Here is a 15,561-nt window from a genome sequence, read left to right on the forward strand (position 1 = left end):
CAGAAATAAATATGTTAATAGACCTCCATTTATGCAGTTTGATCATATACCTATTTTTAATATAGCAGGAATTGATACCAAACAGTCAAAATATTTTCTTACTGCTGTTTTCTGTAGATTGCTAAGGTTTCCCACTAACTTTCATGTGCACATTCCCAAAACTTGAGGTCTTTCAGCAGTCCCATGTTCCTAAATACCTGTAAGAGTCCTGGATTTATTGAAGTTAGTCAGGCTTCTACTTGGACTCTGAGAATGGTTTTTGGGATGCTAAGGCTATGTTCGTGGTCATAAATTAAACGTGCCCAGGCGCATTCTTGGACACCAAGGACAAGTGGGACAAAATGACCCATGCTCATGAACAAGTTTTTTTTAGCATCCCACACTGAGTGGTGTATGCAGACTGCCTATTTGGAACAATTTGATGGGTGCTCTGATTTATGAGCTAGATCTGGGAACTTTTTGGGACTGTGCTAATGCTGTGGGCTCAAAGCATGTTAGGGGATGTTTCTGTTTACTAGACTAGAGAGTTGCATTGCAGTACCCTAGAATGTTTCTGGATGTGGTTTAATTTATTAGGATTGATTCCCTCCTAGCCTTTCTAGTTGCCTGGTAATATTTGAAATGTCTCTGATTCTTCCAGCCCCTGTCCAATTCATGCTAGCCATATTCTATAATATGAACTGAATACATTGCTATAGAAGAGACAGTTCATTGGTCTCCTAGGATTGCTTTCTCATGGGCACTGAGAAGCTGAACAGAATTGTATTTTGCTCCATGCTTTGGCATCTCTGCTACTAAGAATGGGGAGAGAATGATTTTTCTCTTTTCTGGGCTTGAAAGGAAAGCTTTATTTGGATGGCAGAAAGGGGCTAAATTATTAGTTTGAAAACGGTTGTGAGGGCAGTAGGGAGTTTTGAAATCAATACTGTCAATACAGAGTTGAAAATTGCAGTGATGCTACTAATAAAGGAAATTTCTGTTAATATTACTAATGTATGCTGGCATTTTTTCATTAGGCTGCATCTGATACCTTGAATGCAGAAATGGCACATGTCCAGGTCAGATTCCATCTCCATTTCAGGCCGGATTTGAACATAATGTCATTTTATCTCCCCTGAGTCAGCAGGCAGAAATGGAGCTTCAGTATTCAGCCAAATCTGTATTTTTAATGACAGAGGAACTGGACTTTGTGATTTACTGCTGAGTTTATTTGCCCTGTGATACAGGTGTGTGATCCTAGAGGCGCTGATGGCTGCAAATCTTAGGCAGCAGGTGGAGAAGATAGAGACATTGAAATCATATAGCAATGGAAAAAATATGTGGAACAAATGAGAGGATGGGGAAAATGTCATCATAATGGAAAAAATTACTGCAGAGAAAGCTAGAGAAATAGAAAAGTGTTTTATACTGGAAGGGGAAATGCTGACATAAATAGTGGTGGAGCAAATAAACATGTGACATCAGAACGAGATTGTTAATTTCCTTCTGGAGGTGACCTCACTGATGCTATCTTCAGTTACATGCAAATGTATCAATTCGAACTGAAGCTTGTGATGGAAGTACTGGGTAATAGAATATTAGTGTCCAAGCAGAAGAAAGATTCTGGTATCATTGGCTTATTTATCTTCTGGTTTAGATTGCAGATTCAATTGTCACAAACGCTGTGCGTCTAAAGTACCTAGAGACTGTCTTGGAGAGGTGGTTTTCAATGGAGGTAAGATGAGAAATAAGCTTTTAAATACTGACAGATCTGTGGAGGCTTAGCAAGATACATTAGCCTTTGGTTCCCTCATCTTTGAATATTTTGCATCTTTTTATTTCATCTGTTTTTTTTTTTTTTGTTTTTGTTTTTTTACCTGAGATCACTGATAATTAAAAAGACTCAAGGTAAAACTTATACTCTGGTGATTTTAATTTTACTTAATGGCAAGTATGGTATGCTTCGCTTGATATTGCTCAAAGGAGATAAAAAAAATCAAGAAACCTTCTCAATGTGCAAAAATTAAACATCTGTTGTGATCAGTCTGTTCACTGTTCACCATAAAAAATATATTTTAAATGTTAGTATTTGGAGACCAGGACCAACTCTTTTGACTGTCTCGTATCAATGATTTTTAGTGTCCAGAAGTAGCCCAGCCTTTTGAGGTAAAAGAGAAAAGAAAAAAAAAAAGTCAAACCAACCCAAAACTCGACAGTATTTTTTTTTAAACCTCAGTTAAGTGGGACTATTTTCTGGATAACAGCTTACAGAACTAAAAGGGAAAGAGGGGGAACAGTACATGGATGAAAGCTCAGAGTCTTTGTTACAAAGTTTTAGATCAGTGGTAAGCTGATGAAATATGGGATGGATGAACTGTGAGGTGAATTAGAAGCTGTTTGAATGAATGGGTCCAGAGGGTGGTGATCAGTGGCATGGAGTCTAGCTGGAGGCTGGTAACAAGTGGAGTAAACCATGGGCCAATACTGGATCCAAGCCTGTTCAACATCTTCATTAATGGTCTGGGTGATGAGGCAAAGTATATCCTCATCAAATTTGCTGATAACTAGGAGGACTGGCTGATAGGCCAAAGGGTTGTGCTGCCATCCATAGGGATTTGGACAGGCTAGAGAAATGAGCTCCTGATGGTCACTGGACCGGACAACCTCGAGAGGTTCTCTCCAATTTCAACTGTTCTGTGATTGTATTGGCCAAAATTTTGATCCTCTGCACACATACATTCACTGATGGCATGCAGCAGGTCACACCAAACTGTACAACCTGATTTGGAGACCTGGGCAGCAGGCCTGTTAGCCAGTGGATCTGTTGCTATTGAACAACATACCTCACCCATTCAAGCCTGCGTTTTCCATCTTCAAAGCTCTTGCCTGGGTCTTGAGGTTGGTGGCCATGAACAATAGCATGCTTTCACCACCCTTGCAACAGCAGGGTCCTGGGACATATCATTTGGAAGCTATGAGTTCTTACAATCCTTCTGCAAACATGAGGAGTAGTTTATTTTTGGTTCTTTCTCCTACCCTTAAATTGAGTTTTCCTCAAACAAAAAGGCTGCTGCTGAAGGCCAGCAGGGAGTCAGATGCAAATATAGTTTGTCCTGCTTTTCTCTTTTCCTGCAACACCATGGCGCACTTTTCCTCACTTTTTGCTATTATGGGCTACAAGGGTAGTGACAGCAAATTTCTGGATATCTGTTGGTGGAGAATTAATTTGCATAGGAATAACTCTCTGGGTCATCTCTAGCCATCAAAACATTACTTTGTACTGATTATTTGTGGAACAGAAGTACTTAATGAGATTTAAGCTTTTCACTCTGTTTCTTTCAATATGTTTTCTGTTTTACTTTGATTTTTTTCTTGCCTTGGTATTTAACAAAATTAAATTGATAATGTTCAGTAACATCTGCATCATTCAGCCAAAAAATTGAGGATTTTTTTATATTCTGTTTGTACTTTTATGTTTACTTGCAGAAATGTGAACTGAAGAAGAAATTTTATGGTTTTTTTGAGGTTTTCTTTGGTATTGTTTGCCTTTTTTTTTTTTTTTTTCCTGTTGTGTGTGTGTGTGTGTGTGTTTGAAATAATATCTGAAACCTGTGTTGTTTCCAGAACCTGCTAGCCCAGGCCAGGACTTGGACATGCCAATGGAAGTTGATAGCAGTGAAATGAACAGTGACGGCAGTCGAAGTCTAGATGATGCTGAAGAGCCCTCTCCTCCAGAGGACAAAATCTTCTTTATGGATCCATCTGATCTTGATACAGACAAGGATGAGGAAGCTGTCAAAACTATCAGGTAAGCTGTAATGTAGTTTTCTTTGCTCAGTATCGCAAGTAAAACATTTCTGATTAGCCTAGTGCTTAAAGTGTTGTTTTTAAATTTTTTCTCCTTTTTTTTAATTTGAAAATGCTTTGTAAACTTACCACATCTCAAGAAATTCTGAAACACGAATTGAAGTAGTCTCTTCGCATTGGAAGATGTGTTGTGCTATGACTGTTACTAAAGAAATAAAACCATATTATTGAAACATGATGAAATTTATGGCTTAACATGGCTAATATATGACTAAGATATTCATGACTAGCCTCATTTAGTTACTGTTATATATGTGTTGATTTAAAAGGAATTACTTGAGATTTTCATCATCTCATTATAGTCTATATGCATTTTAGGCAGAAGTTTTTTCCTGTTTGTCTTGAATGTGATTTTTCTTGAGTCTTCTGTTTTCAAACTGTTATGTACTTCCTTCAATAAAGTTTGATCTTTTTGCTTCCTGTATTACTCTAAATAGCATCTCCTGATTTTAAGTCATGGAGCAGTTGTGTAGTAGGTCAAACTAAAGGTCATTTTAGCTCAGGGCTTAACACCAAATATGTGTGGAGGAACATTTCTTTCAGTGATTTACAACTCAAGGACGTGATGAATTAAAAGTAGCTTCTCTTTTGTATTCCACCTCTAGGTAGGCTTTTTCCATTTATTTCTAATTTATTTTGAGGCAAATAAACTTCTTGGCAGGTACAGCATCCTGTGGCAGACAGTTCTACATGTTTGATATTTGTAGACATTTGTAAGATCCTTTTCTCAGTCTTCAGTTTTCCAGGCTGAAGAGCCCCAGGTCCCTTATACAGAGGAAAAGAGATGCACCAGTCCTATAATCGTCTTTGTGGTCCTCTGTTGGACTCTTGCCAGTAGCTTCCATTCTCTCTTGGGCTGGGGAGCCCAGAACTGGACAAAATACACTCAGTACATTATAGTTGCTCTCTCACATAAAGAGCAACTCTATCACCTCGCCCTGCTGATCTGTCTGTCTTAAAGTATGTGGTCATCCATGACAGAATTCAGTCATATGTGCCATCCCACCGTGTCTTGTAATTGCAATAGATTGTGGCTCTGCATCCACACACCCCCCTCTAGTTCTTCATGTTTGTTCTTCATGCTGCAGTTGTTGGTGTATAGGCATTTTAAAGAGGTAGTCAAGTAAGATTTCCCTGGAGAGATGCAAGAGGATCTGCCATAGTTGTACATGTGCTTGAGGTAGTTTGCCTTCTGGCTCTCCTCTTGGAAGGCAGCTAAGGAACATTTGCCACTGCTTTGGTTGGCCTAACTTATTCCCTGATTAGCCAGGAGTTGATACTCCTTATTTGTCTATTTGTGACTGCCTCCCTTCCTTTAACTGGGAAATGGAGGAGAAGATAACTTGGGCACCAATGTTTTTCACTTGCACCCCCAAATCTTTATAGTTTTCCTTGATTCTGCCCAGGTTCTGGCTCACGGTGCTGCTCGTGCACTCATGGAACAGTAACGCTGGGTAGTAATTGGTGCTTTTAATGAATTGTGGCACCCTCAGCAGTGTATTGGATCTTAGCTCCTGGGAGGCAGCAGACATCTCATGACTTCCTGTCAGGTTGGCAGATTGGTACCTAAGTGCCCTCTAAAAGAGAGTCAGCCACTATGATCACATGTGCATCCTTTTTATGGTATTCCCTTCATTGTTGATGAAGTTTTTCCATGTAGAGCTTGCTTATGGATGTCTGAAGGTGTTAAAGCTTCAGATCAGGTTTTGGTGGTGGTGATAGATGGTGGAGGATGAAGCATAGTCCTGTTTTGTGGTTTTTTTTTTTTTTTTTTTTGATCCAAGGTGCCTCTTTTTCCATGGTGCCTGCTGCAGGAGCATGGTTTTGAAACCACTTATCTCCATCTTGGCTCCTTTAATGCCTTGTGACTGCTTCTTGCAACCTAGCCACTTGCTGTGTATATTCTTTGCAGGTAGTTACTTTTACATTAGGAGAAGGGGCTGGCCACTCCCTGCAACCTAACGCCTGTACTGAAGAATCCTTTCTGTCCAGGTCTGTCTGGGTGGATATGTCAGACTTCTCAGGGGCTTTCACTGTAGGAACACTGGTTTTAGCACTAAGGGTAGTGTCCTCCTTGTGATGGAGAGCCCTAGAACACTTCCCTGGGCTAAGCACCCAAAACAATGATTAGGGGCCTGCCCTGCCCACCAACTGCAGCACATTGTGTGCTCTCTAGGGTGTGCCAGGCAGCTCCTGCTGGGTCTCTGCTCTCCCTCAGGTGCCTCTGGCTCCAGGATCCCCCTGTCTGCCTCCAGAGATCAGCCTCAGAACCGAACCTGTCTGCTGCTGCCACCTTTGCTCATTACATCCTTGGTTTTGAACCTGCCTCATGGTTTTGTGTGTTTGCTAATGTCTCTTTAGTGTCATGTGTAGGAGCTCTGGTATTAAGCAGGCAACTCCAGTGCTATTGAAACCTGTACATTTAGTGGATGACTCTGTCAGAATGTTAGATTGTCAAATTCTTGTCTGCAGGACAGTTTACATCCCTGAGCATTGATAACATTTTCTGGTGAAGCTATGCTTTGAATTAACACACTTCTATTTATATTTTCATAAATTGAAAGTATGCTTAGATAGAGACCTTCATTACTGTAGTAACAATATTAGGAAGTCTCATAATCAACTTACACAGAAAAAATAGTAGGAATGCTGGTTTGTGTTTTTTTTTTTAAATTCTGGATTAAGACCATCAGCCTTAATTAATTGTTTGAGAGAGGTTGATTTCTATAGATGTCCTAATTCCAGTGTGTTTCCTCTGTGTTCTGTAATTTAATGTAATACATGCAGTAAGAGAGCTAGTAGGAGCTCAGATACCTTATCAATTTCTTTTCAGTGAAATTTTGATGAGAGGTGAAGGTGCCTGTTCCTGAAAATTACAGTCTGAATATGTAGTACTAGGATAAATACAGTACTGTTGTATTTTAACTTGTTAAATGTTTAAAATCTTGGTTTATGTTTTTTTTTGTTTGTTTTAGTCCTTCAACAAGCAGTAATATTCCTCTCATGAGAGTCGTACAGTCAATCAAGCACACAAAGAGGAAGAGCAGTACAATGGTGAAGGAAGGATGGATGGTTCACTATACTAGTAGAGACAATCTGGTCAGTGACTTCAGTTTCTTTCTACGTTAAGTTAAATTATTTCTCTAAAGCAGTGCATTTCCTTTCTCTTATTTAGATATTCTGATTTACAGTAGCATTTGAAAGGACTTGGCCATAGTGTTCATTATAAAGAAATTCGGCACAAAGGACAAACTATTGTTTATTCAAAATTTTTCATGTGGTGCATATCAGTACTTTTCTTTCTCCCTTCTAAGAAGGAGAAGCATCTTTAAGTTGTTTCAATTGAATTGCATGTGTAAGATTTCAGCTTTCTTGATAAAATAATTCGGAATAATTTGCTTATGTCTTTTTTATCATTAGAACTAAATATTCGTCTCAATGTTTTTATTCTATTACATGAAAAGTTGAAATGGTTATAAAATGATGAGTAGTGAAATGGTTAATGCTATTATTCTAATGATCAAGTGTTTCTCAATATTTGTGTGAATATTGGAGTCCTTAATGTCTTTAGCTCTTTATTCAGTCTAAGCATTATTGAATGCCACCTGCCTCTTGAGGTCAATGGAATCAAAATTGTGGCTTGACTGTATGCCCTTAGGTATGCAAGCATATTCCAAAAAACTACCTTGTTTGTTTCTAGCACTAGCAGTAATGATCTTCTTTGAATCTTCTTAGGCAATCTCCTTTTCTTGTGTATTGAAGATAGGGAAGAATAATTGGGTTCCTTAGACTTGTCTGATGTGAGGTAGTGAATCCTTTTGGTAGTTGAATGAAAAGGATGAGTTGAAGAAGTTCCTGTATCTGGTGAAGCACAGTGTGTGATACTTACACTGTTCATGAAAAGCAGCATAAATGCTTTCGCATTCTTTGTTTCTACACAGAAGTCTGATTGAAGGAAACTTAAGGTGTCAAACTGCTGAAATCAAGCTGAGGGGCAATGCTAGTTCAGAGTGCTGCAGTATTTTTATTTTGGGGGATTTCAGCTAAAGACCACTATATGTGGTCTGTCAGAAACTGCCTTATAAAAGATTTATTTAAGTACAGTTTTCTAATACCTAGATGTATTTATCAGAAACCAAAATAAGTATCTAGTGTATTTCAGATGATATTCCAGCTAAGGCCACTAACAGATGCAGTTATCATCAGATGGCTATGGAAGAACTAAGGCCAGGTAGCAGACACAACTGAATAGCTCTAGCAAAATGCTTGAGGGCAGAACTGGTATTTGGCTTGTATTTAATCTTTCAGTACAGCAAGTACATTTTTCCATGGACTTACTTGAACCTCCTCATAGAACAATGTTCTCATTTTATACCTTAGTTCAGTTTGATTTTTTTTTTTTTTTCATCTGTCAGCCTGTCTGCTACTTAGGTGACATAAAAAGCTATGCAAATGGAGTATTCTGCCTCAAAGCAAGATACCTTCAGCCGAGCAAGAGCACGTGCAGCTCCCTAATGGGAGGGACTTCTGTATTAGGCATTACAACACTGGTTCTTTCCCTTGACTGCTCTGCTACCAGCAGTGTCTGACTGTTTCCTATTCCTGAAACAACTTGGCCTTTCTGTTTCAAAGAGGTTCATTTTTAACAGCAATATGTTTGGTTCTTGCTGACCTGGGATAACAAGATACTTCACTCTTTGCAGTGAGGAGTTTCTCTATCATCATCTGCATTCTTTTCTTCCTTCTGAGCCAGTCCTTTCTCAGAATAGGATATGGGCAGATTTTGATTCACTGAGTGAATTTCTAACCTGTTCCTTAATAATTTTCCCCTCCAAACCCTTCCCTGATTAATGGTTTAATAAAGAGCATAGGTTCATCTTTATGCTTTCCCCAGTTCCCATTCAGTGCTCACTGGAAATTCCGTTTATTTATGACTCAGCTTTCTTTGTCTATCTCCTACAGGTAGTCTTAGCTTCACCATGATTGAAGTGATTTAGGCTCTGCTGTGTACATTTCAAACTTTGTCATCTTAGGCCAGAATTAAGGGTCTTGGATTTTTGTCAGAGAAAAATGAAAATGGGTGTCTAACTATGAGCATGATGCAAGCAAAATAAGTTAGATTCAGAAGCTCCTAGAAGCTTCTTTGTTTAAAGGAATGTTCTTTTGCTTAACATTATAAGGTGGTTTATACAGATTGCTTATGCTACTTCTTGGTAGAGGAGATACTTCTCATTGGTGGAGACTTCCAGAAAATGGCTATTTAGTCTGTCTGGATTTTTTTTTTTTTTTTTTTTTTTGGCTAAGATATTTGGTCCATTTGAATCTCCTTCTTGCCACCATGTGCTTTTGACCTCCTAAAATTCTGTATTGACAATAGAATTAAGGACTTACGCCTGCTCAGTCTTTGAACCCTTGTGATGTTAATGTTAGGATACAGAGAGAGGGAGCTTGACTCCCACAATTGTTCCTAAATTTAAATCAATTAAATAAATTTTGTGATCATGTTTTGCCTGTACAAGATAACAACTGTTGTTTCTACTATTACTGTAAGGTAAGTAATTGTTGTTTTTTTTTTTGTTTGTGTAAATAATTTTTGAGCCTTGTCTTGAGTTTAAAAAAAGAAATTTATTCCCACAGTGTATTTTTTATGTGTCTAGTCCAAGATGCAACTGTAAATTAATATTAATTGATTATGTAAAGCAGTTCCCGTTTAAGTAATTGGGTAACTAAAGCCATACCAGTGACTTATTCCTTATGTTATTGTACTCTGCATTTTGTAGAGAAAAAGACATTACTGGAGACTGGACAGCAAATGCCTCACACTGTTTCAAAATGAATCTGGAACAAAATATTACAAGGTAATTAATGATGATTAATAACTACGTTGCACTTAATTTACTCAGTGCTTTATAGATCTGAAACCTACTTGTGAGGAGTATAACTACAATCTCCCATTTCCCCATCTTCTAAAACCAAAACTGTGTCCAAGTTAATTTGTTGGCCAAACTTTGTGAGTAAGAAGGGCCAAGACTAACTCTGAGAAGTTGTTTGCAGCACCTGTCCTAATCACCCTTGGGTATGTCTCCTTACATTTTACATGTACTGTTCTCTTGAATTGCATAGCATAATAAGCTGCTTTTCTTCCCAGTTACCAGAGAATTTGTTTGGCTGCCAGTGTAATGAAAGCTAAGATTTTTGCATTTAGTAAGTAGTGACTGAAAGTTTGTGTGCTTGTGTATTTCATTTTGAGGTTCCAGAAACTGAATTATTCCCAACTGTACAACTGAAATCTGGCAAGATTTAGACAAAAATTTATTGTGCAGCCTGGCATTACGTAAATGAAGCCTAGCAATAAATTTAGTATGTTGTTAATATAGTAATGTGTTCAGTGGTGCAATATTCAGAAAACATGTTTGAATGTATAAACAGGACTTTTTTTCCTTTTTTGTCTTACACCTTTAGGTGGGGGTCCAAATCTTGCAGCTTCTTCCTTTATAACATCTCTAAGATCGAGCCTTTTGTCTGTACACCCAGCTAAACTTGCCCAGATCCTTTTCATCCCTATCTTGACCAATGCAGTCTCTTCTCAGACCTCTCTGATACTTGTATTGCCCTGTGCATTCAAAACACAGCTGGTAAAATATGTTCCTTGCTTGTTGCTCTGTTATATCACTGCTTTTAGTCCATTGACTTGCCCCTTTGCACCCCTTTATTTACTGCTTAAATCTCAGGTTGTCTTTGCTGTTAGATCATTCAGTTTCTTGCCTTTACATTTATTTGCTCTTCATCAACTACTCTTATCCCTATAATGCCCACCTGGTGTTCACTTGCTTGTTTACTGCTCTTGCAAGCGATGTGCACCCGTATACCTTCCCATGTATGTGGAACTCCTCCAGCTAGTGTGAACTTGCAGCTATTTCTTTCTTCAGATCTGTTCTCTAGTAGTGCTTGTTACCATGACCTTAAACTGACAAGGAAGAGGAGTCAGTAGAAATTGTTAATATCTGTATAATAGAGAATCTTTACCTAAACCAATTCAGATATGTGAAGCAGTGCTTGTTGACTAGCTTATATAATCACTTTCTCTTCTTTATGTTGTCTTGTTTCACCTTTTTCCCCTGTCATGTTCTTCTCTAGATAAGTTGTACAGGCTACCATGGAAGAAGGTCATTCTGTAGTTGTGCGTTATTTGTATGTGGTGGAAGCATGTCTCATGCTGAATATAAATGCAGTTTTCTGAGTAGAAAGTAGTAGTTATACAGAAAGAGCTGTATGTAGAAAGTCTGGAAGCCTTTCTAGGCTTCTACAGAGGAATTCAGAAGACTGAGTAGGCAATGGTAATGCACAGTTTGACGTTAGTTATGAAGCTTGCTGTTGGGCATTTTGATGTTTTTGCTTTGATTTCTTTGCAAATGCTTTAAGTTTCTGAATATCAGTATCTTATAGTATTGTGTGTGTGTGTGTGTTCATTTTTTAATCTTTAATATTTTTCTTCAGGAGATTCCACTTTCAGAGATTCTCCAGGTGACTCAGCCTCGAGATTTTTCAAATGTGATGCAGGGCAGCAACCCGTACTGTTTTGAGATCATCACTGACACCATGGTGTACTTTGTTGGTGAAAACAATGGCACCAGTCATCACAGCCCTGTTCTTGCTGCCACCGGAGTTGGACTTGACGTAGCTCAGGGCTGGGAGAAAGCCATTCGTCAGGCTTTGATGCCAGTCACTCCTCAAGCTAGTGTTTGCACTGCTGCAGGACAAGGAAAAGATCACAGTAAGCAGGCAGACAAGGCGCTGTTATTCATACTCCGAAGCTGCTAATAGTAGACTCTTCTTTCAGAAAAGGGCTTGTTTTTAGTGGAGGATTGGCTGTCTATTTTCTGCTGAGTTGGATCCATAATTTTTCACAAGTCTCTGAAAAATGATGCTCAGGTTTGTGGAGGGTGGGCAAATCCTTTGATCTGTGTTAGCAGGAAGTAGTAGTTAAGAATCAGGTTTACAGTGATAATGTATGTTGCATATTGTAGGAGCATTAAGATACTCACACAGAGTTGCTGGATGTGAAAAAGACCCCTATAGTTTAGATACTCCTAATATACTTTAAATACATTCATATTATATACTCCAAAATAACTAAATTTTGATGCATTTGGATGGTATCCCCTATATATTTTTTAAAATATCTGTGGTATGTCAGTAGCTAAAAAAAAAAGGGAGTTAGTGATGCATTGTAAATGCTGACAGTGATGGAAAGATCTTCTGCTGAGCCTTGGGTAGTAATAAAACGTATCCTGTGCTACTTTTTATGCACCTGCCTTCCCTTTCTCTGGCATAGGATCATATCCATTACAGATGCTCCACTAATCTATATGTTGTGTTCCTTCTCTTCAGACATCTCCTTATTCCTTCCAATTATATTAATTCACATTCTGTACTGAGACTTATGATTTCATCCCTTAGTTTTCTTTCATCTTGCAGCTATTCCTTAAATTTTTTCTAGTGATTTTGTTGTTGTTGTTTTGTGGGGTTTTTTTTTGGGGGGGGGTGGGAGATTCTGAGTTTAGTTTCTCTGTCTCTGATACCTGGCTACGCTGCAGCAGTTAAGAATGTGTAAATACTAGTCTTACGTAAAGGCACTTTCTGAAAACGCAACAATGGTCTGAAATGGTGAACTATGAAATGCCAGTACTGGTATTTGTATTTGATTGCAGTGAAGAAACGTCTTTAAGATGGTACCTCATAAGTGGTCTTGGACACATATGACTTGCCACTTTTAATACGAAATTCTTAGTTCCAAATATGTATTTACACTAAACCTCTTTGTTTTCTGGAACCTGAGGCTTGCTGTCGGTGAGTGACTTGTGAAGACAGCTGCTTTCCCCAAAATAACTAATTTTTTTTTTCAGATATAAATAGTAACATTTTTATATTAAAACTTGGAAGTGGTAGGGAACAGAACTGGGGGGGTAGATACAAAGTATTTTAGTGTATTTGTGATTGTAGAAGTATGAGAAACTACCTAGAATTGTGGAGCCCACAAAATGTCTGTTCATCCATCTTCTTCTTACATATTGTGAGCTATGAAATGTATCCCAAGAGCCGTTAAGAAATTTAGTTAAAAAAACCAAATTCCCCAAAGCCTCAAGTATGTCCTTTTAAATGAAAGGAAATGTCCTTTTAAATGAAAGGAGAGGAGGGACACATTGTAGTGCTTGAAATAACTTGCAGAAGCAGGGAATTTGTGGTGTCAAAATGTCCACAAGACACTAGCTAGTCAATTTACACTGCATTCTGGCCAGAAAGTAGTAAGAAATGAGGGTGTGAAACAGTCCTTGTACCTGGTGACTGAGGTGGGATATTTCTTTATGGAACATTTCCAAGCTGAAATGAAAATAGAAGATAAGAAAGCTGTTTCCTGTTATACATTCAATTACGTGTTGAATCACAGAATCTTGGCATTATTAGTGTTTGGTGTTTTGGTGGTGTTTTGTTTTTTTTTTTTGTTTTTTTTTTTTTTTTAAGAAGTCAGCATTTTTCAGTCCTTAAGCACTTCAGACACTAGAAAAGTGGGTTTGTTTGAAGGGAGTAATTCAGTTTCTACCTACTAGGTATTTTGTATTCTGTAGTCAGTCAAGGGTTCAGTGTGCTTCAAACAGTTCCAAAAACTTGACTTTGTAGTTACCTTGTTTTAACTTTGCTGCAGTTTGTGTTGACCAGTAACTTTTTTGCCTGCCTTCTTTCTTGGTTTCCCTTGTGTCCTGTTCTAGAGCAGACTTGAGTATAGTCAAACTCTGTAGACACATGCAAGGCTGTAATTCCAGTTCATATTTTATATGTAGTGTTCAGTTTCCTTGAGAACCAGTATTTGTTGCTATCTTAAGTCTGTAAATTTTCTTTGAGATAAAGCACAGGTGGCAAAAATCAGATATGGATATTTTTGTGATCTGAAATTTTATTTTTTAAAGCTTAGGGCTTTTAGGGTGATAAAGGCTCTTCTCAAAGTACAAGTAAATCTATAGTATGTCTTCTGTCTACCTTGTAGGTGACCCCTTGTTGTGGTGTTGTGTTGTTTTTGTTTTTGTTTTTGTTTTTTTTTGTTCATTTGTTTGAAAGTTAACAAATGATTGGTGTCCCTTTGTCTGAGATGCCTCACCTCTGTCTTGGAAGTCAAAGGAAAAGGTTTTTTTTTGCCTCTTTGATGTATCTCTTCTTGTCTGTGCATCATAATGTTATTCCTGTAATTAATACTTCTCCTGCAGGCTATATCTTCATCTGGTGCATTTACTTGCAAATTGAACTTCCTAGATGTGCTCTTTTATTTTAAATGTTGATCTGCTTCTGTAGTTCATTCATGAAACAAAGAATTAAAGATTAAAAAAAATATATATTTTACAGGTTTTATGGTTTGTTTTAAATTATCGGGTCTTATGTTACTTGCTTTACTTGAAATATTTCCTTTTCTTAGACATTAATTTTGCATATCTTGATGCCACAGAAAATTAGTAATCATATTCATTTGATTGCAAGGGATCTACATGATCATCTTCCCTGTGTTTTTCTATATTGCTACCAGAAATTCTTAGTAGTTTAATGAACTCTGATACAATTGCCACTTTACTTCTAGTTCTCCAGTTCTGTGCTGTGTACACATTTGTACTATTCCACTATTTTTGTGATCAGTGACATGACAAAGATAGACAAATAATTCCAGCAAAACTCCCAGGGCTGTTTATCTAATCAATCTGTGAAATCTGAGTTCCAGGGTACAATGTTCTGCAGAACATCAATAAAATCATTTCACCATGACTGGGTTAGAAGTCAGTAAGGGGGTTTTGTTTTGTTTTCTTTTTACTAGAGAAAGACTGCCATTCCTACTTACTTACTCAGTTATGTCTTCTTTATTGCAGAAGAGTTATCTCTGAGCATCTCTGTTTCAAACTGCCAGGTCCAGGAGAATGTGGTGAGTCATGTGCATTGTATAATAATAGTATTTATTTACTTGGGTATTACAAAGTAATGGGTAGCAACAGCGTCTGGATGAGACAGCAACACCCAGGGTATTGTGGCCAAAGAAGCGATTGTTACATACAGGAAGAAATCTGCTTACCGGGCACAGTTGTTAGTTTTTATGAATGTATGCCCCTGCTTGCAGTGCAGCTAAGTGGATCCTCTTTGGGAAAAGTTTGTTGTGTTTTTCCACTCCACTCAGGATAATGATGGTAGCCTTTACAGAGCTCAATTATTGCCAAATGTGAATACAATTGAACCAGTACTAACTAATATGCTCATGAACATTTTGATTAGTCCTGATATTTGTGATTTCTTCTTTTCATGCTTTAGGATATCAGCTCTGTGTACCAAATATTTGCTGATGAAGTGTTGGGTTCTGGTCAGTTTGGTATCGTATATGGAGGTAAATTACGTAAGATTTCATTATACATTTATTAAAGTAGGATGTTTGCTTGATAGGATTAGCCACTTCATAATTACTTAGCTGTATCTAGAATGTCTAGGTGAAGTTTATCTTGTAAAAGTTTTATTTGGATTGTTTTAGTCTGTTTCTCTGCAGTTTTATGCACAGTATTTCTTACAAACTTTTTTCGTATAGAGTTTTGCATTAGTATAAAAGTTGGTTCAGAATATGCATTGCATTTTGACTACAGATGAAAACAAAACAGTTGCAAGCCTTAATGATTTGAATTTTTTTTAATTGCA

The 15,561-nt window shown here is 37.7% G+C and overlaps 1 protein-coding gene across 3 annotated transcripts in view; it reads left to right on the plus strand.

Moving 5' to 3' along the window:
- The window catches only part of PRKD3 (protein kinase D3), a 41,959-nt gene that overhangs the window by 15,392 nt on the left and 11,006 nt on the right, over window positions 1-15,561 (plus strand). For all 3 annotated transcript variants that reach the window (XM_054399232.1, XM_054399233.1, XM_054399231.1), the window contains 7 exons: window positions 1,637-1,714; window positions 3,604-3,787; window positions 6,822-6,945; window positions 9,627-9,704; window positions 11,344-11,620; window positions 14,754-14,806; window positions 15,187-15,259. In XM_054399232.1, the coding sequence (XP_054255207.1) occupies window positions 1,637-1,714; window positions 3,604-3,787; window positions 6,822-6,945; window positions 9,627-9,704; window positions 11,344-11,620; window positions 14,754-14,806; window positions 15,187-15,259 (867 nt within the window). The remainder of the gene's footprint in view (window positions 1-1,636; window positions 1,715-3,603; window positions 3,788-6,821; window positions 6,946-9,626; window positions 9,705-11,343; window positions 11,621-14,753; window positions 14,807-15,186; window positions 15,260-15,561) is intronic.

Source organism: Indicator indicator, chromosome 2, assembly GCF_027791375.1.
Source record: "Indicator indicator isolate 239-I01 chromosome 2, UM_Iind_1.1, whole genome shotgun sequence".
In the NCBI taxonomy this organism is placed as follows: domain Eukaryota; kingdom Metazoa; phylum Chordata; class Aves; order Piciformes; family Indicatoridae; genus Indicator; species Indicator indicator.